This window comes from Nothoprocta perdicaria, unplaced genomic scaffold, assembly GCF_003342845.1.
Source record: "Nothoprocta perdicaria isolate Ctin4 unplaced genomic scaffold, notPer1 scaffold_3, whole genome shotgun sequence".
NCBI lineage: Eukaryota > Metazoa > Chordata > Aves > Tinamiformes > Tinamidae > Nothoprocta > Nothoprocta perdicaria.
In genome coordinates, this window is record NW_020455532.1 from 1,169,913 (window position 1) to 1,194,516 (window position 24,604).

At 49.7% G+C, this 24,604-nt stretch overlaps 2 protein-coding genes across 5 annotated transcripts in view; one reads left to right on the forward strand and one right to left on the reverse strand.

Annotated features, from left to right (window-relative positions):
- SLC2A4RG (SLC2A4 regulator) overlaps window positions 1-1,825 on the forward strand; it is a 3,545-nt gene extending 1,720 nt beyond the window's left edge. The window contains exons 4-7 of the mRNA XM_026041998.1: window positions 503-603; window positions 675-930; window positions 1,021-1,145; window positions 1,658-1,825. Of these exons, the coding sequence (XP_025897783.1) occupies window positions 503-603; window positions 675-930; window positions 1,021-1,145; window positions 1,658-1,769 (594 nt within the window). The 3' untranslated portion in view covers window positions 1,770-1,825. The remainder of the gene's footprint in view (window positions 1-502; window positions 604-674; window positions 931-1,020; window positions 1,146-1,657) is intronic.
- Window positions 1,826-6,398: 4,573 nt separating this feature from the next.
- The window catches only part of ZBTB46 (zinc finger and BTB domain containing 46), a 44,259-nt gene continuing 26,053 nt past the window's right edge, over window positions 6,399-24,604 (reverse strand). For all 4 annotated transcript variants that reach the window (XM_026041893.1, XM_026041894.1, XM_026041896.1 and 1 more), the window contains 3 exons: window positions 21,279-21,548; window positions 7,897-8,072; window positions 6,399-7,248 (listed from right to left, as the gene is read on the reverse strand). In XM_026041893.1, coding sequence (XP_025897678.1) covers window positions 6,862-7,248; window positions 7,897-8,072; window positions 21,279-21,548 — 833 coding nt within the window. In that variant the 3' untranslated portion in view covers window positions 6,399-6,861. The remainder of the gene's footprint in view (window positions 7,249-7,896; window positions 8,073-21,278; window positions 21,549-24,604) is intronic.

Genomic DNA, 24,604 nt, shown 5'->3' on the forward strand with positions numbered 1-24,604 from the left:
ATGGGGATGGGGTGGGTGGGGAAGGAGGATGGGGTCTGGGATGGGGGGGAGATTGGGATGGAAAGGGGAATGGGTTTGGGATGGGAACTGGAAGAGGGATGTGGTGGGAAGGGAGAGCTTCGGGATGGGGATGGGAACTAGGTGGGACAGGATGGTGTTAGAGTGGAGACAATGGGGATGGAGTTGGGATGGGAACTGGGATGAGATGGGGTCAAGAGTAGGATGTGTTTGGAAACAGGAATGGGATAAGGCTGGAGACAGGGATTAGAGTGGTGTTGAGGACAGGAAAGAGGATGGTGATAGGATGGGGTGGGAATGGGGACAAGGTTGGGGATGGGCACAGGGTTGAGATGGGAATGGTGAAGGGGTGGTGGTGGGGACAGGAACGAGGATAATGATGGGGACAGGGACGAGGATGATGATGGGGATGGGGACAGGGGCGAGGGTGGCAGTGGAGACAGGCAGGGGGACAGGCACAGGCAGCCTGATGCCATGCGTGCAGAACTCCACCAAGGTGATGTTCAAGTGCTTGTGGAAGAGCTGCGGCAAGGTGCTGAGCAGCTCCTCAGGGATGCAGAAGCACATCCGGACCGCGCACCTCGGGTAAGTGCCCCTGCTTCCGCGCCCTCCCTTTCCCGGTTGGAAGCGCCGCGCGAGCCCTCCGTGTCCCGCAGGCGGAAAGCCGACGTGGAGCAGAGCGACGGCGAGGAGGACTTCTACTACACGGAGCTGGACGTCAACGTGGACTCGCTGACGGACGGGCTCTCCAGCCTGACGCCCGTGTCCCCCACGTCCTCGGTGCCGCCGGCCTTCCCGGTGCTGGAGGCGCCACCGGGCCCCCCCGTGGCACCGGCYGCCCCTGAGCCAGCCCCGCTGAGCCGCTCGGCACCCAGCGCCCTGTGCCACGTGCACACGGACCACGCGTACCAGGTGAGCACACGCACCACACGTCCCAGGGGAGGCCGCGGTGCCGCGTTCCCGGTGTTGGCACAAGGCTCACGCCGCTGCCCCGTCCTGCAGGGCTGCCCTGCTCCACTGCGGCCCGTCACCATCGGGGACAAGCGGCTGCCGCTGCCGCCGGTGCCCGTGGTGAAGATGCACGTGGCGCTCGCCCCGGTGCTGCCCAAGCCGCCCGCTGCCGCCAGGTGAGGCTGCCATCCCGGACCGGCCCATCCCGGGTTGCGCCGTCCTGTCCCATCCCATCAGGATCTTCCTAGGAGCAGTCTCCAGGGGGGCAGCAGGGCTAGACCATCCCATGGCATCCCATCCCATGGCATCCCATCCCATCGCATCCCATCCCATGGCATCCCATCCCATGCTGCCGGGTTGCTCCTGGGACAGGTCTCCTAACAGGAGGACAACTCTAGGGTTGGACCTACCCATCCTATGCCACCCCTTCCCACTCCATTTTATTGCATCCCATCTTATCCCACTGGGCTCCTTCTGGGAGGAGTCTCCCTGGAGTGGACCCTCCTGTCCCGTCCTGACCCGTCCCCTCCCATTCCATCSCATGCCCTCCCACCTCATCCGGATGCTCCCGGGAGAGAGCATTCCCCTCCCRCGCCCTCCGGCCGCTCTGGGACAGGGGCTCGGGGGCTGCTGCTGCCGCCCTGGTYCCCGCGGCGCTCCCGGCCGACCGTGTGCCCCATCCCGCCAGGAAGCCGCGCGGTGACGCCAAGAAGTGCCGCAAGGTGTACGGCATGGAGAACCGGGAGCTGTGGTGCACGGCGTGCCGCTGGAAGAAGGCCTGCCAGCGCTTCGTCGACTGAGGCCGCGCCGGCCCCTTCTTGCACATTTTGCACTTGAGGTGCCTTCGCGCCCCCCTCGCCGGCCGCCCCCCGGCCCTGCGCTGGACTCAGGAATCGGTGGCCGGGCGTCGTGCGGCCCCACGGCCGGGGGGGCCACGGGCCGGGGCCGCCCGCCCTGCGCCCCGGGAGCTTTATGCACACCCCCCACCACGGAGACCCCCGTCCCCTTGGAAAATAAGCTAAATTCCTGCCCCCTCCATCCCTTTCCATCACTACAGTCCCTCCCAGCCGGGGCGGCCCAGGCTGGAAGCCGCTKCGCCCGGGGCCCCGGCGTCCGGGGCGCCGAGGGGGGCGCCCCGTTCTCCACGCCTGGGGGGTTTTTACTCTTTGTATCGTCGGTCTCTCGAGTTTTGTACGCGAGGAGCGTGGCTCCCGTGGGGCCGTGCTCCGCCAAGTGCCTGCAGCAACGCGCCCATTTGCACTAAGCCAAACTGCACAAAGAGGTTTCTCGGTTTTTTTTTTTTTTCCTTCTTTTTGTGTGTTTTTATTTTTTAAATAAAATATATGAAAAGTCGTATTTCTAAATGCTGCCCTTGCAGGGACGGGGCCAGCACCAGGGCTGGGGACGTGGCCCTTGGGGTCTTTGTTCCCTGTCTCCTGCTGCGGTATCGGGCAGCGCCGCGGGCTGGGGGCAGCTGCCTGCGGGAAGGCTGCGTTTGGCAGGAGAAAGATTWAAAAAATGGCCTTTTTCTTTTTTAAATTTCCTTCATCGTCATCATTACTGTTATCATAATAATCATAATTATTACGTTGTGGGGCTCAGGAAGGATGGGCGCCCCCCCCCCGCCCCGGGCCTGCTGYGGGGATGGGCTCCAGGAGGGGATTACCTGAAATCCCAACCCGCATACCCCACATCCCACCCCAGTTTCCACTCACAGCCCCCCAGTCCCGCTGGTCCATGAGCTCCAAGGCCCCCAACAGCCCCYGGCAGCACGGAACCAGTGCAACCTGCACAAGGTGCCTGGGGCATTTGCAGTAGACCCAGAACATGGAAAGCCAGGGAAGGGGAGGGGAAGAGGGGGAGGAAGGGGAAAAAAAGGAAAGTGGGGTGAGGGAAAAATGGGGGAAAAAGGAAATGAGAAAAAGGGGAAAAAGAAAGGGAAAAGGGGAAAAAAGAGAAGAAAAAAGAGGAAAAGGGGAAAAGAGAAAAGGGGAAAAGGGGAAAAAGAAGAAGGAAAAGAAGAGGAAAAGGGGAAAAAGAAGGAAAAAAAGGAAAAGAGAAAAAACGGAAAAAAAGAGGAAAATGTGAAAAAAAGTAAGAGGAAAAGGGAAAAAAAAAGAGGAAAGGAGAAAAAAAGGGGAAAAGGGAAAAGAGAGGAAAAGGGAGAAGAAGAAATGGTAAATAAAGGAAAAAAGGAAAGGAAAAGGGAAAAATAAAAAGGGGAAAAGGAAAAAAAAAAAGAAAAGGGAAAAAAATGGGGAAAAAAAGAGGGAAAGGGAGAGGCGGGAGCAGGAAGCGGCGCCGGGGCCGCCCGCAGCTCCGCGCGCGGCCGCTGGGTGGCGCCGCCGCGCGGGCCGCTCAATCCGGAGCGTTCCCGGCCGCTCCGGAGCGAGCAGCGCCCCCCCCCGCAGCCCTCGCTCCGCTCTGCGCCTTTGGTGGCTTGGTTTTATTTTCATAGACAGGTTTAAAGCACGTTGAAAAATAAATATATATGAAAGCATACACACAGCACTCTTACTATGCAGAATGTCCCCCAAAAAGGCAGAAATTCCCAACACAAYCGAAGAGTCTACAAATAAAATGAACCATTTCAGTATGGCTTTCTCAGGAGTCGCACATGTCACAGAATGAGCTAAAAAATAAAGATTATCTTTAATAATATTGCAAAAAATTCCAGTTTTTGCATTTTCATGGAGTTTCCTTCCTAAAGGGCGATGTGCAAAATCGGGGGCGTTTGGGGGAGCCGCAGCAGGGGCTGCTGGAGGGGGGGACGGCGCCAGAGGGGACAACCAGGATCGTTCCCAAAGTCATCGGTCACCCCACAGAGACGCAGCCAACCGAGCGGGGCTCCCGCTTTGGAAACGCGGGAGAGTTAAAGGCATAACTGGAGCTGCAGAACAAACCGGGAGCTAAGGCCAAGGCGGGAGCTGCTTGTTCCTAGGAGAGCTTCTCCTTCCCGCTCTGCTCTTCAGTATGAACCAAATCGAGAGTCACTTTGCAACCCTTCCATAGACGCATCCCCCTTCCATCCCGCCCAGATCATCCCCTAACTCCGGGAGGCTGAACAACAACCTTAAATGCCACCCCGTAAGGGAAAAAACATACAAAAATAACTGAAATTCATCATTTCTTAACAAGCTGCGTCCGAAAACACCAAGTGGACAGGAGAAGACGCAAGAAGGGAATTTCTCCGCGGTGGTGAAGGAGCCTCCGGACGGCGACGCGGCCGAAACGGGACAGAGCGGAGCCCGGTGGCTGCTCCAGGGCTAAGACCCCAGCGCCGCGGGGCTTCCAAAGCGCCTCGTGTCTCTGGCACCGTTTTATATTCAAAATAAAAAGAGAGTAACAGAGAACCCGGGTGAACAGCGCTGGCAAGTCTATAGGGACGCCTTAAGAAAAGACGAGGCGCCAGACTTCGATGGGGACCAAACGGTTTGTCGTCTCGCACGGAGTTATCCTGTTGAACCTAGCTCTGTATATATATATAGATATATACACACACCCCCACGCGCACGCACACACATTATATATATATATATATATATATATATTTAGAAAAAAATAAAAAAAGGGAATCTCAGTGAATTATACAAAGCCCCGAGGGGAAGCACAAAGGCCGGGGGGTCCCGCGCGGGCTCTGGAAGCGCCCGGGAGGAGTTTGCATAGCCGGACACGGAGCCTCCCGCATCCCTCTTCCCGCGGCTCCGCACAGGGGGGCACTGCGGGGGGGTTGAGGGCGCTTCCCCCTCCATCGCTTGGAGCAAAATCCGTTAAAAAAGGGACAAAATGCCAAGGGAAACGGCGCCCGCTCCGGGAAGCGGAGCCGCCGCAAGGGCCGAGGCATCCGGAGGGCCCTGCGTCTCCGGCCGAACAAAGCACTTAAAATATCCATCCCGGGTTAGAACGACTTTATTTGGTGCATATGTAGGGAGTGTTAGTAATATAGAAGCCTGTGCTATATTATAACCTCGTCACCAGTTAGGTTTCCGTGCGGCTCCTCCGCTTCCCTCTCTGTTTCCCACTGGAAAATGCATCCGGAAGCCCCGCGCTCCCTGCCTGCCTCTGGAAAYGGGGAAGAAAAGGGAAAAAGCCACGAGCTGCTTCCGAGCCGAGCAGGGAGGAGCGCCGGGCACCCCCAARGCCCCTCGCAGGCAGCGGGTCCCCACCGGCTCCGGTAGCAGAGGACAGGTTAACTCCGGATCAAAGGCTGCTTTCCCCCAAAACCCAAGCAAGTGAATCCACAGACTGGAATCCCGCTAGACAAACAGGAAGGAATGTCAGGGAAACTCAGCGGGCTTGAAAGCTTTAGGTTTCTATGGGTTTTTTCCTTAAAAAATAAAAGCAGCAAGTCCGAGTTCCTCAACCCTGCAGCGAGCAGCAGCCGAGCGGGGCTGCAGGCTCCCTTCAACCCACCCCAACATCCAAGGACACGGAGCAGCTCCGAAACACGGCTCCGAATTACCGGGATGCACCRAGAGCGACCGTCCCGGCAGGAAACGGGAACCGGCCGGGAACAGCGGGAATTACAAGGGAGAGGGAGGCAGCAACGCGGGCACCGAGCAGCAGAAATCCCTGAGGATTTGCTCTGCCGGCGCCTTGGGAAAGACACTCCCCTTTTCATGTTCTTTCCTTGGTGGAACCACGCTTTCCAGAAAGGAATAAATAAACAGTATCACCTGCAGGAAGTTTTAAGCTGCTTTTCCCCCCAGACTGCCCTCGTGCTGCTGGGAACACGTAGCACCTCGCGGGGTTTGGCTTTGTGGCGGCGGGCGGCAAGGCGGGATCGCTGCTCCGGAGCAAGGAAGCAGGCAGGTTTCTGCCCTTTTTTAAAAAAGAAGTAACAAAAAAGCACCAGAAGCGAAGAGGGGAGGCGCGACGGCGCCTTTCCCGGCCGGGATGCGTGTGCCGGGTTTTGCCGCTGCTGTTTCCGTGCAGTCGGATGCAAGCGGAAAGAGCCCCGGGAATCCGCCGGGAGAGCACCCTGCTGCTCCAAGGGTTTGATCCGCAAATTCACACGGAACCAGTGCAACAAGACCCGAGGCTTTCCCGAGGAAACTCAACCGGAGCTGTGCCTACCACCAGCGAAGGAAAACTGCAGCGTGGCGYGGGAATAACGTACCCGGCTCCATCCCAGCCCCGCGGGAACACCCAAGGGGAAGAGCAGGATCCCGGCTGCTCCGGCTCCGCTCCCGCGGTTCACCCTGCCGAGCGCTTCCCGGGGTGCATCCAGTTGTGGAAAAGGCAGCTGGCACCCGAAGGAGCGACGCGAAGAGGCGGTGGAAACCAAGAGCGGCTCCGCGGCAACCCGCGTCCCCTAAAACGAACCATTTTTATGGAAATGTCAACAGTCACTCCATGGGACAGGACGAACCAAGGCTGGAAGACGGGAGCAGGGAAAGAYGCCGGTAGGTCCAAGCACCAGCGTCCACTGTTCTGGAAGGGACTCGTAAGGCTGAAGCCCGACTTGCCTTTTGATCTATTTGGCTCCGTAAAAACCATACAAAACAGTAAAACTTCTCTTTAAATAGCTCTTTAGCAAAAGGCCGGCGTGACTCAGAAGCCCTTGACACCCTCGTCTGCACAACACTAGTTTGCACTTCCACCGCGGCCGGGATGCTGGAGCCCAGCAAAGCGCTCCCAAAGAGGGAAAAACCTCCACGAAAACAGAATCTCCAAGTGACAGGAGCCTCCGAGACGCGCGGGGCACCGGCCCGAGGCGACGCYGACTCGTACGGCATCGGAGCGGAACAGATACGGACTTGTTTATAAAACACAGGAATTATTTTGCACACATGGACGACAACAAGGCTACGTAGTTTTTCCACCAGACTCCTTCCTCCCCCGCCCTCCCTTTCCCCTACAAACATCCAAACGAAACGGAACAAAAAATCCCTAAGAAATCCAGGTAAAATCCTTGTCGTTCTCCCCAGAGTTCTCCTGCTCCTGCGGAGAGTCGACGTCTTTGTCGTCGTCTAAAATCACGTCGTCTTGYGATATCCCCACGTCGTCTTTCCACTTGATGTCGTCGTCCTCTCCCATCTCGTCGTCCCCTTCCACTTTGATGTCATCCGGGTCTTCCAGGTAGGGGCCCTCGGCGGGATAGAGCTCGTCGGGAGAGGCCTCGGCGCCGCTGGGATCCAGGCGCCCGGCCACGCCGCGGCCGGAGCAGTCGGCGCACACGCCGTGGCGCCGCGAGCCGTGCTTGATGCCCACGCTGGCCGCCGACATGAACACGCGGTTGCAGACTTTGCACACGTATTTTTTGTCTTTGCTGTGGACCTAGGGGAGGAGAACGAGGAGGAAAACGAGCGTCAGCAGAGGAGGAATGTGGAAGGACGCCCGTCCTCATCCTCCTGCAGGGGAGAAGCCCCGGAGCCCCTGTGTGGAAGGAGGGCTCTATTGCAGCAGTATTTCAAGGGACGGGGGAAAAAGTGCTGGCAACACCCCCATTTCTGAGGAAGTAACACACAAAAACGTTAATTAAAGGTTTCCAAAATGCAAAGCTAAGTGGCCACCAGCTGGCACGACAAGGAGCGCAGCCACAGGCCTCGGAAGCTTCGGATCTGCCTCTGGGATGCGAATGCCCAAAGGGACATCCCAGGTCCGTGTCTGGCACAGCACCAGATGGCCAGGACACATCCCAGTGGACAGACCCATGGAAGGGGGTTTTGGGGAGAGGAAAAGAAGAAAAAAAAACACGTTAAGATGTGTGGCTGTTTGCGACTGCAGCCGAGCTTGTCCTTTCCCCACTCGGGAAGGCTCCGGCCGCGCAAGGACAGCGGCTACGGATGAGCTCGGGATGAGCAAAGGTGAGGAGGGGGGCTCCGAGGAGACCCGGGGCGGGAAGCAAMATAAACCCCAAGGCCAGGGAGGCTCCTGATCCCTCTGCTCTGAAGCAGCCGCTCCGGGCCGCCGCGAGCCGCTCACCAGCGTGTGCCGCTTCATGTGCTCGCGGCGCGTGAACTTCTTCCCGCAGATTTCGCACGGATACGGCCTCTCCCCAGTATGGGATCGCATGTGTCTCTTCAGGATGCACTGGTGCATGGCCGAGAAACTGCAGTAGGGGCACTTGAACTTCTTCCTGATCACCGTGAACTCGTTGACTGCAAGAGAAGGAGCAGAACACACGGATTAATCCCAGAACAGCCCGGCACGCTCCATCTTCCAGCTGAACGTTTCCACATTGGATTATTTCCCCTCCCCGTTGAATTATTTCCCCTCCCCATTGAATTATTTCCCTATGAAAGCATATTCACACCTCCGAAGCACCTGAACCCTTTTCTATCCATACACTYACACAGCGTGATTAAAGCTAAGAACTTAAAGCACCTTCATCAAAGCAACTTTTCAAAAGTCAAACRAACATTTAGCAACGGCCATCAACACACATTGGCTGATGCTTTTTAAAGRGGAAAGGAAGGCGGCTGCTAATCTACTGTCATGCTAATTCGCTATCATGAATTAGCCTAAATCCCAGAGTAAATAATTCCGTTGTTCTTTGTGGAAGAAGTGGGAGCTGTGGAAAAAGGAGCTGAACCACACGGATCATTGGAATAACCTTACTCTTAGTGATGGAGAAGTGCAAGAACCACCGCAGTATAAGACCTCATACCCAGCAGTATTCCCAGGAATGTGCGAACACCGAGGAATATCCAGCAGGAAAAGCACAGCCAGGACAAATGCGTTCAACAGGATCCAGCTCTCAGCTAGTCTCACCATTACGGCACGGGCAGARAAATCCAGGAAGGTGCCTAACACTGAACTGGAGCATGACCCGTGCAAGCCTCCCTGCAACTCAACTGCACGTTCCTTTGGGATTTTATTATTTTTATCACATTTTGCAGGACTGGAAGATAAGGAATTTTCTGCACTCCTCCTGACATTTCTGATTTTTCCTTCTTGTCATCCCCTTGGAAGGGCACTGGCAGCAAACCTGAGGGCTGCAAACAGTATTAACAGCCCCAGGGTCTCCTTCAGCAGAGCAGCTCTGTGGGTGTTTCCTCCTCCAAACAAAACCTACAGTGCAAAATACGACAGGAGAAAGCAGGGAATTCCCTGTTCCCTAAGGAAATCCACCCCGTCTACATTTGGAAATGACTGTCCACGTGCATGTAATTTTTACCTCCACCTTCTTTAATTCTCTTTCTTYCCATTAATATGTTAATTTGTCTCCTAATTATTGTCATTTCTCAAAACAATGCACTGTTTACATAACACGGAGGGAAAAAAAGGAAGCAAATTCGTGTTAATTATCTCAATTATGCTACTGCATATGCAAATGGCTCGTTTTGGTAGAGGAAGCAGTGTAGGTGAGACAGTAAAGGGAGATCCCACAGCTCCTACAGGTTCCRAATACTTTGCAAGATCTTTAGCTGCGCGTTCCGAAGTGCCCTGCTAGCAAGCCCTGCCAGCTGAGCGGTGCCGCACGCTCTCCTATACCTCAGAAAATGCCTGGGGGAGTCAAATAGTGTGCTGGGAAAATAAAAACAGCTAATTTAAAAGAAGCTCTCACCCTCTTTTGCAAACTCAGCATGCCTCTGAATTGGGCATTACTTAATACTCAGTCGTGGGCTTTCGTTTCCTTCTCTTTTGAACATTTACTTTCTCGTGGATTTGCAATGCAGATGAAAATAACATGCAAAGTAACCGGCGTTGAGTCTCATATAAAACCAGTGCAAACTGGGCCGTGAGGGCAGGACAAAGCCCACGATGTCTTCATGGGGGCAGTAAATAACCTGAGAAATGTCGCTCTTTAACTGGCCTTTTGCTCTTTGTTTCCACCAGGAAATCCAGGCAGGACACAGAGAGCTATGAGGCTTTCAACACACAGAGAAAACACACTATTTCACAGGGCTTCCAAAGCTGAGCCAGCTTCCTATGTTCAGCATTTGGCTGGGGGAATAAATAAGGAGAATTCCACAGGAAGCAGATTTGCTCTTCCTCTTACTAGGTGCAAACCTTATCCCAAGGCAACGCTGGAAAAGCTGAGATCTGCAATGGTGCTTTGTTCCCACATCCACTATTTTAAATGAAACTCCACATCCACCACTTTAAAATCAGAACAAACATCTCAACACTCGAAAAGCTCATCTTAAAGGAAAGATTATGAAAAGAGGRCTTTTTTCTTTTTCTAACTCAGAATAAACGAATGGTTCAAGCTATTAAAAGTTGGTATTATATGAATTTYGTGAAATATTTTGTGAAATATTCTATTCAGTGCTTTTCTTGGCTACTTAAAGGAAAAAAAAGCCACCACGCAGGTACCTGAAAAAATACCCGTTTCAAACAGCAACTTCAATGAGATTTGATATTCTTTCCTCCTGCACGGCTGTCCCGGTCTGCTCCTCAGTTGTGGAATTGCTTCCTACAAAAGCCTCTTTGCAAAGCGGCTGTGAGAATTTCCCAGCCCTAAACAGTGGGAGGCGGAAAAAAATCTCCTTGGTGCCCTGGCCCACGTTGCAGGAGCGCTGACAGCAACGGGGAGAGCTGGTTTATTCACCTGTCAGCAAAGATTACGTGCTGCAGTCAGGGGGAATTTCACAAGGCTGCTTTAATGGGATAACATGCCCATTCGCGCCGCTCTGGGGACCTCCAAGGCGATACTTGGACGTGCAAGTTCCAGGCACCGTTCGCTTTCCACGGAGCTGTTCTGCTGGCCGGGGCTTTGTGCAAGCAGTCCCACCTCGTACCTAACTTCTTATCTGCAAGATTTTGCTGGAACAACTGGAATATTGGAAAACAAAAGGCCTTTATTCTTATATTTGCCCCCTGCCTGGGAAAACTAAAATTACAGGAACATTTTTTTTGGTTGCATCTTCTCCTTTGGCCATGACACTCCACTCTAGTCTACGCAGTCTGAGGCAAGGAGCCCACTTTCTCCAACAGGAAAATCCTTAGCAAATTCCTCCTTTTTGATACCAAGCTATTCATGAGGAGTGTTCCCAGGCTGCTCTCGTGGCTGCTCGGGTATGAACAGCAGGCCACGCAGCCAAAACATCTGCACGGCCCAGGATCACCGTAAACCTCTTAGGCGCAGTCTAGACAAGGTAACAAGCGCTAAGCTGATCCCGGGAAGTCATCGGGGGTCACAGATCCCTCCTGCCTCCATCCAAGGCCACTTCCCCAGCAGACACATGCAGGGGATTGCTCGGGATGCCCCACAAACCAGCTCAGCCCCTAAAACCCATCGCGGAGCAACACAGCGACCTGGCCCCCGTGCCATGGRGCAGAAGTGCTTGAGAGGAGATACCCCAAAATACCCCATTTCCTCCGTGGCCAGATGGCACCTGGACACGGCGCTTTCCGTTGCATAATCCGAGCCCGTTTGCACGGATAAGGTGCACGCTTGCACCCCCAACCTGCACAACAAGCACCACGCTTARGTATTTTTGAAGAGCAGTTACAAACCCAGCACACTATTTTAATTACTTCTATTTATCAAAGCAGACGAAAGCCTTAAGGTCAAGCAGATTCAAAATCTGCTTCTAACACCATATTCCAAACAACTCCCGATTACAGCATCCCTCGTGGTTAGTTTTTGCCTGTATTCATCTTAAACCACTAGAGAATAACGTTTTCAGCTTACATTTAAAAATAGTCACAGAACGTTTTGTGCAGGTATAGTTTTATTGAAAAGTCTTTCACCAAATAGCCATATCTTTTTGTATCTACCAAAGTCAACACCTGAAAAATAACAGCATTGTAGACAACAAAAAACGTATTGCAGGGATTTTCACAGTACTGTTGAATACATGTGCCTACAAGCACATATATTTAATGAGCAACATACCAACTTTGGTATAGACATAGTTTTTTGTCTAAATGACAAAGTTAAAACACACAAACTTTTGGCCCTACACAGGAAGTCTCATATTAATATTTTATAGAGCTTACGTATAGCAGCATCAAGGTCTAAGGAAATCATTACCCAGATCACCAAGACCACTAACAGTAGTGCCCTAGATAACGAGCTGCCGGTCAGGATTATATGAAGAATAGCACCAAGAAATGGAGACTATAATATAAAAAATGTCATAGTAAAAAAAAAAAAAAAAAAAAAGATTCTATGTACTTAATTTCATTAAAATGTTTACAAACGATGTGCATTAAAAAAATCAACCAACAATGCTTGAAAAGCAGTCTTTGGTATTGTCTTCTCAAGTAACTCCTTATTTCACTGAGGTTAGTTTTTCTTGGTTTTCATGTTTTAATATCTTTCTTAAGTAAAAAAGTTGCCCTTTTTTCCTCATATAAAAAAGTAAAAAGTAGCTTTYGAAAAATAAGAATACTGCAAAAATACAGTAGTAAAAATATGGTCTATCAGGCTCTACGGAAACTCAGTCACAAATTCCTTCGGATCAGAGAAATCCAAGCGCAAACCCCGACATTTGGTACATGGAAAATCCTGTGGTCTGGTGGAGCGGCTGGAAGGGCTCCCATGGCAAAGCAACGGGCTCCGTTCCCGACAGCCTCCTTGTCCCTCTGCCTTCCCGGGCACGGGGGGTGCCCACACCTGGAGACTCAGCCGGTGGCTCTTGGRGCCACTTGGAAGACACGTGGGACAGTAACGAGCTGCGGGAAGGGGGGCCCGGTGCTTTGCAGAGTGTCTTATTGAGGAAGAAACACTGCCAGAATGCAGAAAATTCCCCAATTTCTCCTTCTGCCCTCAGAAACAACCTTCAGCATTGGACAACATCAACAGGTGAAGGGGCGAAACAGCACAGAGAGGCACCSTGGAAGGATGTCACCGATGTCACCAGCTCCACAAATGTCACCTGTGCCGTTTGGAGCTCCCAATGGGGAATAATTCCCGGGAGCCCCAGTGATGGCAGGAGGCAGCGGTAGGGGACAAATGGGGACACAGTTACTATGGCAAACARGGGAACACCAGCTGCCCGACCCTGAGAAACCCAGCCTTGCCGCAGCATCTCTGCTGCTCCAAACCYGCCTGAAAGCTCAAAGTTTCTCCCCAAAGCTGCACACTGCAGCAGGAGCAGCGCTAGGCCACAATATTCCCATTCCCCCTGTACCAAGAACACGGGGCAGGAAGAACCCCCAGAACCGGCTCCTCCGGGATCCCACAGAAAACTGAAGACCTCAGGCTGCGTAWGGCCCTTGGGCGCCTGAGCACCCAGTTCCCCTTTTTCTCTCCCTGAGATGCAATCCTATTCCGAGAGAAGGAGCTTCCTCCTGAAGAAGGCAAAGGATCCTCTGCAAGTTGCTTTGGCTTTTCCAGTTGTGCCTGGTGTGTTAAGGAAGGCAACTCCGTAACAGGCACAAGGTGCAGCTGAAAAGCACCACGCTTTCTATAAGAAAACTTTCATTTAACAGGTACCAGGATCTGGTCTGTGTCTAAATATACAGCAAGAGGCGCATGTRATTATTTAATCTCCTTAAAAAAAGTAATGAAACAGGCATTAAGGAAAGCCTTCAACCTTACAGTAACAACTACAACTGATTTTCTGCACGCCCCACAGCTCACAGTACAGCCCCTGCTTTCTCTCTCAGCTGCACACAGTCACAGYTTGGCTAACTTCATAGATCATTTAAAACAAAGTAGAGTAGAAAATGCAGGGGACCCCTGATAGTCACAGTCATGCTCAAGCACATTTTAAGAAGCTCTAGCACCTTCTAAGATAATACCWAGTAATAAAATACACAAAATTTGGAAAAAACATAGAAGCCCATAGAGTATATCCTGTTGCAAAAGGCACAGGATGTTTTCTTGCCCCAGCCCCTAAAATGACATAGAAAACAGCCTTACTAAACATCACTGAGCGTCTAAAGACACCCCAGAGGGACCAGGCTGCCCGTGAATGGAGCGCTAGGCTGCAACTCGGACACCCGAATTGAATTCCGCGACTGATGCTACAGCCCTAACACGTTCACAAGATTTGGTGAGTTATTCTCCCTGTCAACATGGGGAAACATCCCATTTCTTTTATAAAGCACTTTGAGATCCACTGACAGAAAATATTAAGGCAATAAGTACACAGTACTAGCATACCAATAAAACAGCCCAAGTGCCATTATACGGATGGACAACAGCATCTGTGCACACACTGCACCCTGGTTGCAATTCTCTGCTCTATAGGATGTGGACCCTGTGTGTGCTGACCCTGATGGGAGTTTCTCTTTACATTACACCCGCAGCASGTTGTTTTGCAGTAGGAAACAGCGCCACACGTTGCTTTTCCTAGCCTGAAAGAACGGAACGCCCAGTGCACACAGTGGTCACACATCGTCAGCATCCTGATTTTGTTGCGCACTATCCAAGAGCTCCAGCCCCGGCAGCGGGGCACACACTTTCATGTGGTTCGTGAGGTTCTTCTGGGTGCCGAAGCCCTTGCCACAAGAGAGGCACGTGAAAGCACGCTCGCTCGAGTGCACGGCCATCAGGTGCCGGTTTAAGTCCGTCTTATCCCGAAAGAGCTTGGCACAGCTGGGACACCGCATCTTCTTACAGTTGAAGTGGACGGTCTTCTGGTGCCGATCCATGTTGGATTTGAGCGTGAAGCTGGCAGGGCATTTGGAGCACTGGAAGCGAGCGAGCGGCGCGGCGGGGACGCCGTCCCCAGGGCCCGGCCGGGGACACTCGGCGCAGTCCGTGGGGACGAGGACGGCCGCCGCGTGCGCCAGGACGTGCTCCTGGAGGCGCTGGGCGCACTCGAACGGCCGCCGGCAGAAACCGCACAGCAGCCTCTTGSCGAGGGCTGCGTCTAGGAACAGGCCGTCCCCGCATGCCTCCGTGTCTTCGGATCTTGGAAAGCTCGAATCTGGAACGGAAACACACCTGCAGATCAGCATCTTCCGGTATAAAATAATAATAGGTAAAAAATATGGTTTTCGCTCTGCTTACCCGAGTCAGGGCTATCAAGCTGCCAAAGCGTTAAAAACCCGTCGTAAGTGGCCTGCAAATGAGAAGTTTAAGTTAAGGCAAGAATTGGCAAGAACATGCAGTTCCTTTGTGGTCAATGCTTAGACTCCTTCCTTATCAATAGCCTCCCTGCTTGTTCAAGCGAGGGTCATCATTAGACCTGGCAATTTGCCTACTGCGCTTTACAAAATTCTCCCTGTTGGCAAGGCTTAGTTACTCAGGTCAAGGGAGGACAACAAATTTTGCAAGATAATGCAAAATTGACGTGTAAAAACAGTAATTAATGGTCCTGTTTAGGTCCTTGCACTCAATTTTCAGTGTCACTAGGCACCTGTAGCTCCCACTCAAACCAGTGGGAAACACAGGACGGAAAATGTTTTGCAGGAGAAATAAAACTGGAAAAAAATCCCCTTAGCCCTACCAAAGAGAGGGAGAGGTGCCCATCGAAAGCACTGYGTGCTCCGCTCAGCTGCCTCCGTGCCATCCTCCCTGGCACTGCCAATTCCAAGCACAAATGAAAGCTGATTTTTCCACAAGTCATTTGCAAGATGCCGCGTGTGGCAGATGGCAGCGCCCCGTGAGGCAGAGCTCAYGATGCCCAGCCCAGGGCAGGGGCTGCTTGCAGCTCTTACCGCTCATTTTCCTCTAAGGTGACCGCAAAGGGAAAAGAAGGACTGCAGAGGACTGCATTTGCATCCACTTGATTAATGAAGAGCAAGTCTTATTCAAAATATTACCAATTAGAAAAACTACCGAAAACAACGGGTCTTGCATTACAGAAAATTAGCCTGCTTCTACGCATACTGAGATAGATCAAAGAAACCCAAATCCAAAATAACAAAAATAAGCACTGGACAGCTGGGTGCTGTTTATGCTATAACGACTATTCTTATATACAATATTTTGCAAACTAATGGATTTATAATTKTATATACTTTAAAACATGCATAAACTTTTCTGACTGCAAGTGCTGTTGAGGTCAGGAAAAAAAAGGGTAAAAYGAGGACAACGCCAGCTCTAACCTCAACAGAGCTTTAGGTTTAAAAATAACCCCTATTTTAAAGAATCCACTAGGAGATGAAGGTGTAAGACACGATGGCCTTGCAGAGCGCTCTGAACTGGGGTGAGCCTGACCAAGCAGGACGCTGGATATTTAAGGTTTGTGCTTCCCTTACCTGGGCTGAGGTCCAGGTCTCTGCCTTTGYGGTGGCCTCTGGGGACATTCCCCCAGAGGAGCAGCTCGCGGGGGGGCTCTGGGTGGCAGGGGGCGGCGGGGGCGACGGAGCTTCCACTTTGCCCTCACACTGGCCCCTCCGACGAGTCGCGTCGGTGCCTGGGGAACACAGGAAACGAATCTCACCCACGTGCAGCAGCAGCAGCAGCAGCAGCAGCCGGCGGCTGTGGCAGGGCCTCCTCTTTGGCGGCGGCACCGAGGGTGCCGGGGTTTATTTTGGGGGTGGGTTTCCAAGGCAGCCTCCCCTCCCGAAGCGCGTGGTCTGCGCGGGCGGCCGCGCCGGAGCTGCCGCTCGTGGCACCGTCGCTCGAGGCTCCGTCGGGAGGAGAAGCGCGGGCGGCACCGGCGTCCTCGGGCCTCGACGCGCCGSTCCCAATACGGGCGTTTCATTTTGCAATTCGTGCACACACGGGAAACTCCGTTCTACCGTCGTTCTTCACATTTTAAAGCTTTCAAACCCAAGATTTGACCGCAGTGTTTTATTTAATGCGGAACCGGTAATCCTTGATCTCAAAGTGCTTTACAAAAGATGGAAAAACAATGTATTACTCTGGTTTTATAGGCTTGGATGTTGGAGGGCTAATCCATTATACCTGACAGGCACGAGAGTCTAAAAATCCACTGCAGTTAGAAAAGGAAAACAAATAATTGGTGTGACATCTTTCTCCTTACAGCAGCAGCCAAATGGTATACAATATTCCCCCAAATACGCTGATAATCAGTGACAAATCCATATACAAATAAAGACTGTGACCACGAGTGGYTTCTATGCGTTACAAATTGTCAATTAAACCTTAACAAACCCCGACTGCACACTGGCATTGACCACAGACTGGAATAACGTATTGAGCAGGTCCGTACTTTTGAAGAGGCAGGCAGGCAAAACTCAGAAGCAAATATTGTAGGCTCCTATAAATTATAATAATAACAAATAATCATATAATAATAATAATCATATAATAATAATAATAATAATCATATTTCAAGCACTCTGTGCCCTAAAGCCTTTTTACTCCTGTTGCAAAAAGGTGTAATTGAAACTTTTATGGCTACAAAAATCACTCTTTAATGCAACCAAAAATACCAAGTCCCAAAGCTTCTACTTTGCGCTCCGATCTGGGTCGCAAGGAAGTCATCAAGCAGAACTGCAAGCAGGTTTCTAACCAGGAGCTAGCCCAAGCCTAACTTTTTCTGAGCTGTCCAAGGAAATGCTGCTCTTGTTCCTCGGGCTGGGTGTTTGATCTCTTTTCCCCTGCTTTGATCACGGAGCGAAGTCTGGCACAACCTGAACTGATTTAACCGATGGTGTTGGCAGCGTGTGAGGTTTGCTCTGCTGCTGCTCRTCGTTTGCTCGTAGAATGTAAACGGAGGGCAACCAAGCACTGAACCCCCCCCATAAAYTGAACATGGGCAACAATGAGGAAAAAAGGAGTGATTCATCAGTATTTCCAGTTAGAAACAATAAATTAAATCATTCAAAACGAGCCAGAAAGAGATACAACGCAACAAAAAGGTACAAAYATCCATTTTAAAACAACAATAAATATTTATTTGGTTTCAGAACTGCAAGTATCACAAGAAGGGAACCACATAAATGATCCATAGTTCGTATGCTAGAACACAAACAGCACCTGAATTTAGATTTTGTCTCGTTCTGACTAGTACGGTGATTTGTGCTCATCTTTAATGAACGATATTTTACCTTTTTAATCGGAAATTAAAGGCGCTTTCCTCCAGGCAGCTTTGCATATGGAACAAGGTACGTGGGTTTAGCAGTTATCTATATGACTAGAGGATTCTCTGTGGTTCCGAGAACCGACAGCTCAACAGTAAAACCATTACAGAAAACAACCTGAAGGGCAAAGGTTATTTTGCATCTTGCTTTAAACGACAACCATTCTTCCCTAAGTCTTGATTTACCACGTGCAGAAATTCCATGCCAAACTGGATACCTTTAACTCCCACCTGGGAGAAGCGACCACCGTGTAAATGTTTTCCTTTAACACGCATGGCCCTCAGTGAACTGCTGGCTAAAAATAAAATATCAGCCGCTTTGCCCAAAAGAAAAGGGCTCTGTGCACCACGTACTCACTTGGACAACAAGCTTCATAGGAGATGCTGCTATAAACAGTTTTAGTTGCAACAGGGTAAACAGGAAAAGCCAAACTTAGACATATAAAGAAGTATACAGCATGCTGTTCTGCAAACATGAAAGGACTCTTTAAGGCAGGCAATCACCCCCAAAGCTGAAATATTTTTTACTTTTTTCTTCAAATGTGAACACAAGGATGTGAATTAACCAACTCGTTTTCTAATGAGCATTAAAGTTCGCACTCTCTTGCTTATAGTTGGGAAAACCAGCTCAGAAGGCCTTCAATTAGAAAGTAAAAAGCCGTTGAGAATTTTATAAATGTGGCATGACTGTGGACAGCAACACTCCCAAGCGCAGGGGCACGAGTGAGAAASAGCAAAGCTGCTGAACACAGGAGTGCTGCTGGAATGTGAAACAGGGAAACAAGCGGCCCGTCCCCGGGAAGATGAGGAAAACCAGAATATTTCCCATCTGCGAGACATCTACAACAGAAAACTTGGAATATTTCTCATCTGCAAGACACGTACTACCTGAAGTGATGCAGGCCACCACCTACCAATACCCAAGGGAAAGTCAGTAACCGGCACGTGTCTTTCTTGCAAAATATACATGTGCTTTGGGTTTCCAACAAACATGATAAGAAAGTCAATTTTGAGGACAAATCCTGGAATTTCATAACTTCTCAAAGCCATCTCACTGCAGGCTACCTGGGAACCATGTCACCTGAACGGCAAGGCACCTACATTTCCCCTTTTGTTTTAAATTGGTTAACTTTAAAAATACTATTTTTAGTATATAGTATATACTATCATATTTCACTGCACCATAGGGATAAAGTGATGTTCGTGGAAAAAACATTATTCTGTGCTCCGTTTCCATTAACTAAGTGCTAAGTAATTTCACCCCTCACATTATCATTACAAGACACAGCGAASTAGAAAAAAAGGGGCACGATGCAAAATGAAAACCTTGGGGTAAACTCTGGAAACTTTGACAACAATACGAACTATGTGAAAGGCAAAGGAAAATTTGGAATGCATGGGGTAACTTTCAAAGTTATCCTGCAAATTAGTGCATTTCCAAATGAGTGCATTACCTTTGCAACTCGGACAGGCGGGAACTACCACCCTGCTCTTGCTGTTTTGCAACAGAGGGTCCTGTTTACTGGGCTTCAGCCCTGTTCCCTCCCCTTTGATTTTTTTACGTGACCCCGGAGTTAAAATGACTCAACATCCTCAAATTGTGTTTGCAGAAAAAAGTGAAAAACACCTTCAAAGCCAGCACCAGCTCGGGCAGTGTTCTCAGATCRCCACGATTTCATCACTTGCTTTACTGGTATTTTCTACACGGAAAATTTCTATTAAATTCCCTGTCCTTCTGTATTTCACAGGTTTTGACCACAAAACCCCATCTTCTATTAGGGTGTCTTCTCCGAGTGAAGATGCCCGTTTCATCCACAGAAGGATTCTCTTATCAGCCACAACCGTATCCCCCTTTCTGCTGTGACACCCAGAGCCCAAAGAGCAAATTTGTCTCAGTAATTCACTTTTCCAGAAAGACGAGGTAACTCCACCTTAGTGCAATAGCAAAAGGACACGAAAAACAGGGACCTCAAAGAGAGACTGGAAGGGAACTCCTGCGTCACCACATTCATTGACAACCTGTCTTTTACCCCATTTATAAATCTATCAAAGCTCCTTTTAAACCTAGTTGGTCTTTCGGCTACACCAGGCCTGTTTGAGAACCTCATTTTTCAGCTCGTTAGACACCCTCTAATTCCTAGCTTTAATTTACGACCAGTTTCTCCTCATTTCTCTTTATGCCAAGTGGTACAAGCAAAATCCCAAATTCCCGCACCAAGATGATGGATAGGGCTCAATCCAATCGTTATTCCAGTTTATCACGACGGAAGATGAAACCACTTATTTCCGCAGTCACAAACAAGAGATCCCAAAGCCAGAGCATAAATCTTGGCTCGCCCGCCGGGTGCCAGCGGAGGGCACCCTTTCCATGGGCGACTAAATCCACGGAGATCTCGACTACTTCACTGCTTAGCTTAGTTCAAACCATCCAACTCTGATTTAATCAGAGCTTATTCAATRAGCAAACCCCTGTGGAAAGAGCAGCGCTGCCTTAACAGCTCCCTCCCCTGYCCAGGATTTAAGCTGCAGAAGAAGGTACAAAATCGTCGTTTTTTTTTTTTTCTAAAATATGAGACTAAAATACCAAGACTGACATTACGCCCTCCAGTTATCTCACTTATCGTACAATCCGAATGTCCGTTAAGAGTAATTTTTTTTCTGCCATTAAAGGAAATAAAAATAATAGATACCTTAAGTAAACTTTTCATTCTATTTAACTGAGCATATCTCTCAGATTAAACCTTTCTGGTTGGAAATGGACACGAGATAGAAATTCATTCTATGACATGTCACAAACTGCCCCACACATTTGTGTTTCCACCTTGAGATATTTTCAACATTTACAGGGCTGTTTTTTTGTGCAGCCCAGAATCCAACGACTTTATAGTCACAGTGAAGAAGTTACACAGACATGCTGAAAAATAAGCTGTGCTGGAACAGAACAGCCGTGTCCGACASATCACCACCCGTGAAAGACTCATTCCCAAGCACTGGTCTAGCAAAGCCAAACSTGCTCATTACTTAGAGTAAGGGGCCTAGAAGTAGACACTGGAAAGCAAACACTGCAGGATCCACAAAATCATAACTGTTTTTAGGATTATGGGAGCACCAGTGAAGGAAGAGACACCTCTTCCCGTTTTAATATTAGTCAATTTTGGATTCAAAGCCTCTGTAGCAACTTTTCAAACTGATTTGACTTGAAGGCTGGTTTGCAYCTACTATTTTGCAAGCAGGTAAAACAAATTTGGTGATAAACGCTACGTGGATATATGCTACACGCTCCCATCTGCGGCTTCCAGAGCTGACAAAGTTGCATCAATAACAGACACACGTTTCCAAATTTTACAAGCAGCGACTAAAACAGTTATGGGATAACACAAGAGATGACAACCTGTGTTTCCTTCTCACTAACGGTTTCACTTAAAGCATCAGTAAGCAAWAAATATAAAGAAAACAGACACTTACGGGATAAGGAATGCGTGCCTTTGGGCAAGTACTCAAAGAGCAGGGAACTATCCTCTCCCAGCACGTCAGCTTTCAGAGACAGCAAACTGTTCTTACTCATGAGCGCGGCGCGCAGGTTGGCGACGGCGGCGGCCTGCAGCGCGTCCTCCTTCTCCGGCGTCATGTAGGAGGCTTCGCCGGCCAGCAGCGCCTCGTCCCCGGCGCCGTAGGGCTCCGCGCGCTCCCCGCGGCTGTCCGAGCTGCTGGGCTCCGCCACGGCCACGTCGGCACCTGCACCGAGACAGAAACGTCAGGGAGCCCGGGYGCGCGGCCGGCACCGGCATCGCCGGCTCCTCGTCACCCTCTTTGCACAAAGGGATGGAGAGGAACCGTGCCCCGTGCTCTGGGTGTCCTGCTGGCGCAGGGCGGTGGGACTGGATGGTCCTTAGAGGTCCCTTCCAACTGCAAACATTCCGGGATTCCAAGTGATTCTGAACCTGACCTTCTGCAGGCTCCTTGCTAAGTAACCCACCTTCTCCCAGGTCGAGAGGTGCATGCACATTCCCCAATCAACAAYTAAAGTGAATATATATATTTATATATGCACACACACATAATTTATTACTCCATTTTTAACTACTACAGGCACTCAATGACTTCTTGCATCAAGGTTTTAGGCTAGCATGATGATACTGAATTACTTTCAATCACTCTGATGCTTTTCCATAACTTTACTCGGATAGTACGCGGTTTTCGTGCTTGCCTTCCTTCCCTGTGATGAAGATGAAACAAAAGGAAGTCCAGAGATGAACTGCCCCTAACAGGACATTATTTTCCTAGAGTGGATCCTCAGCAGCAGGGACTGATTCGCTGCAGGGATGCCAGGATGGATTGCACATGTTCACTGGATGGTAGCATTGAGAAACGGCAAAAACCAGGCAAAACATGAACTGCGGCATATACGGGGTTTGTTACAGCTTGCACTTAACTTCTGCTTTCACTGAAAAAGAAAATGAAAAGMCTAAAGCAAACAGCAAGGAAACAGCGATCGTCAGCAGAGCACACTCCCACACGGGGGAGATTCAGGCAATATTCGAGGTTGGGGACTACAAACACGACAGCGGCATCTACAAATCTGCTCCCTTTGAAGTTCCTTTCCCTCCTCCATCTGTGTTTTGCTTGCGTAATCTTATCAGTTTTATTAAATCTTAGCCCAGCCGAAGAACATTTTAATTGCTTTGAATTTATGCATATTTTGCCACGMTTCTATTACAGTGCAAACAGTTAACAGGTATATGCGTTTCTTTTCCAGAAAAGATAGTSAAGTTTGTTTTTAAAACAAACACTTCTGTACAAAGAGAAATCACAGGAGGTTAAAAAAAAGCCCACAGCTGTTCCAAGARGTGGTGAAGAAAGGAAATTGAAGCCCATTAAAATGGTAATTTATCAAATAGCTTCATCAAAGACAGGGCAGCGCTAATGCTGGTTCCCCATCCGCTCTGCAAAACGGGGCAAATAATCCAGGCCAGGGAAGGGTGTTTGTCAACAAAAGGGYGCTGCCAAAAAGCTGGGCAGTAAATCACCTTGGGCTTCCTCGCTGGGGTTTTCAGAGCCAATTACAGCTGCTGATTGACAGTTGCCAGAATCCGCCGCTGCCTGCTGCACATAAACGCTAATTGCTAAAACACATGCAGATTAATTGTAACCACAACAAGACATTAAATGTTCCTCAAAAGCCAAGATTAGAGGCAGACAGTGAAACAGAGGCTTTAGAGCTTGAAGTATTTATAGCTGAAGTAACCTAATCAAATACACATTAAGGCAAAATAAATATCCACTTAGTCACATAATTGCCGAAATACTCTCCGTGCACCAAAACCCAAAAACGCTTCAAGTTCCTCTTCACGAAGCCTCCAAAACCACTTCTCTTTTCTCTCGGATGAAGCTTCTTTAACAAGATTTAGGCCAAGAATGACATGAATCAGAAGCATCCATTACTGAGCAGTAATCTAAACTGTTTATCAGCATGCTTCAAAATTATATAAACCAAGCCTCAGTAAATGCGCTATTTTGTAATTATTCAAGGCAAGTCTGAAATCTCTGTGTGTGTTGTGTGTGTGTGTGTATATATATATATATATATATATTTTTTTTTTAAGACCACCCTGCCAATCCTCTTTATTGTATGGGCTCCAGGCACAGGAAGCCCCGATGAGGGCAGCAAGTTAAACACGGGATTAATGCTGCTCAAAAAACTGAGCTCATTAGTCTCTTTAGCAAATAATTATTTTGCAGTTATTTTGTTACACTGACCTACTTTCAAAAATACTGAAGCTTTGGAAAAATCTGTATTAGTTTATTCACAGAGCTTTTTATTTTTTTTTAATTTTTTAAACCATTTTGGCAACAGTATTTGCCACGCATCCCTGAAACTCCTGGAACTGTGAAAACAACATTTAAATAGTGAAGTTATTTACACGTGAAAGCCTAACATAAGAGGGCTATAGGAAGGTGGATGACAAGACCACTCGGTCACACGGTGACAAAGCGTCCTTCCTCGGCCACTGCAGCGAGCAGGGAGCCTTCAGCAGACCTACAACCACGGATCAGCCTCGTGCCTTTGAGGATAACACCCCAAAATGCACCGAGGCGGCCGTCACGCAGGAATTTACACCTGGGCAAAATAAAACCCAACTGGGATCTAGGAGACACCGGGAATGCGCTGCCTTTGCTGCATTTTTTGCAGATTTGAGGCCTTAATCCAGATTAGGAGCTGTCACTTATATGACATACACACAAAATAAAAATACAGGGACCTAGGATGGCAGTATTTAATTTGTGCTTACACTGCTCATTAGAGGCAAAATAATAGATTGGAAATCATTTAGATGTTCAAGCATGATTTCAAATATATACTGCTACTAAYACAACAGCACTGTAAGAGATTTGATATTGGAATTGATATTGGAAATAGAGATTAAGGCAAAATCTTTGTGTCTGGTCACCGCTGTCTTTAAAAAGCTTCACAATGTAGCTCCGTGTTCCCATCAAACCAGTCTCAGTGGGAAGCTGCGGATACGGCAGGTCCGCACACAGGCCGCCTCTCCGGGATCAAACCTGGAGCCAGTCCGAGCCGCTCCTGTGATTCGGCACCAGAAAGACAGGCAGAAAAAGGCTCCAGGACACCAGTGGTGCCCAGTGTGGCCGAGGACACGGTGCGGGACAGTCACTGGGGCTGCTGCGCTACCAGCTCTGCTGCTTCAGCCTGCAGCGTTAGCCCAGCTAAATCATCTTTCCCAAGGACTCGCCGTGTACCCAGAGCTTCCAAAYAGCCTGTCTAGGATTTA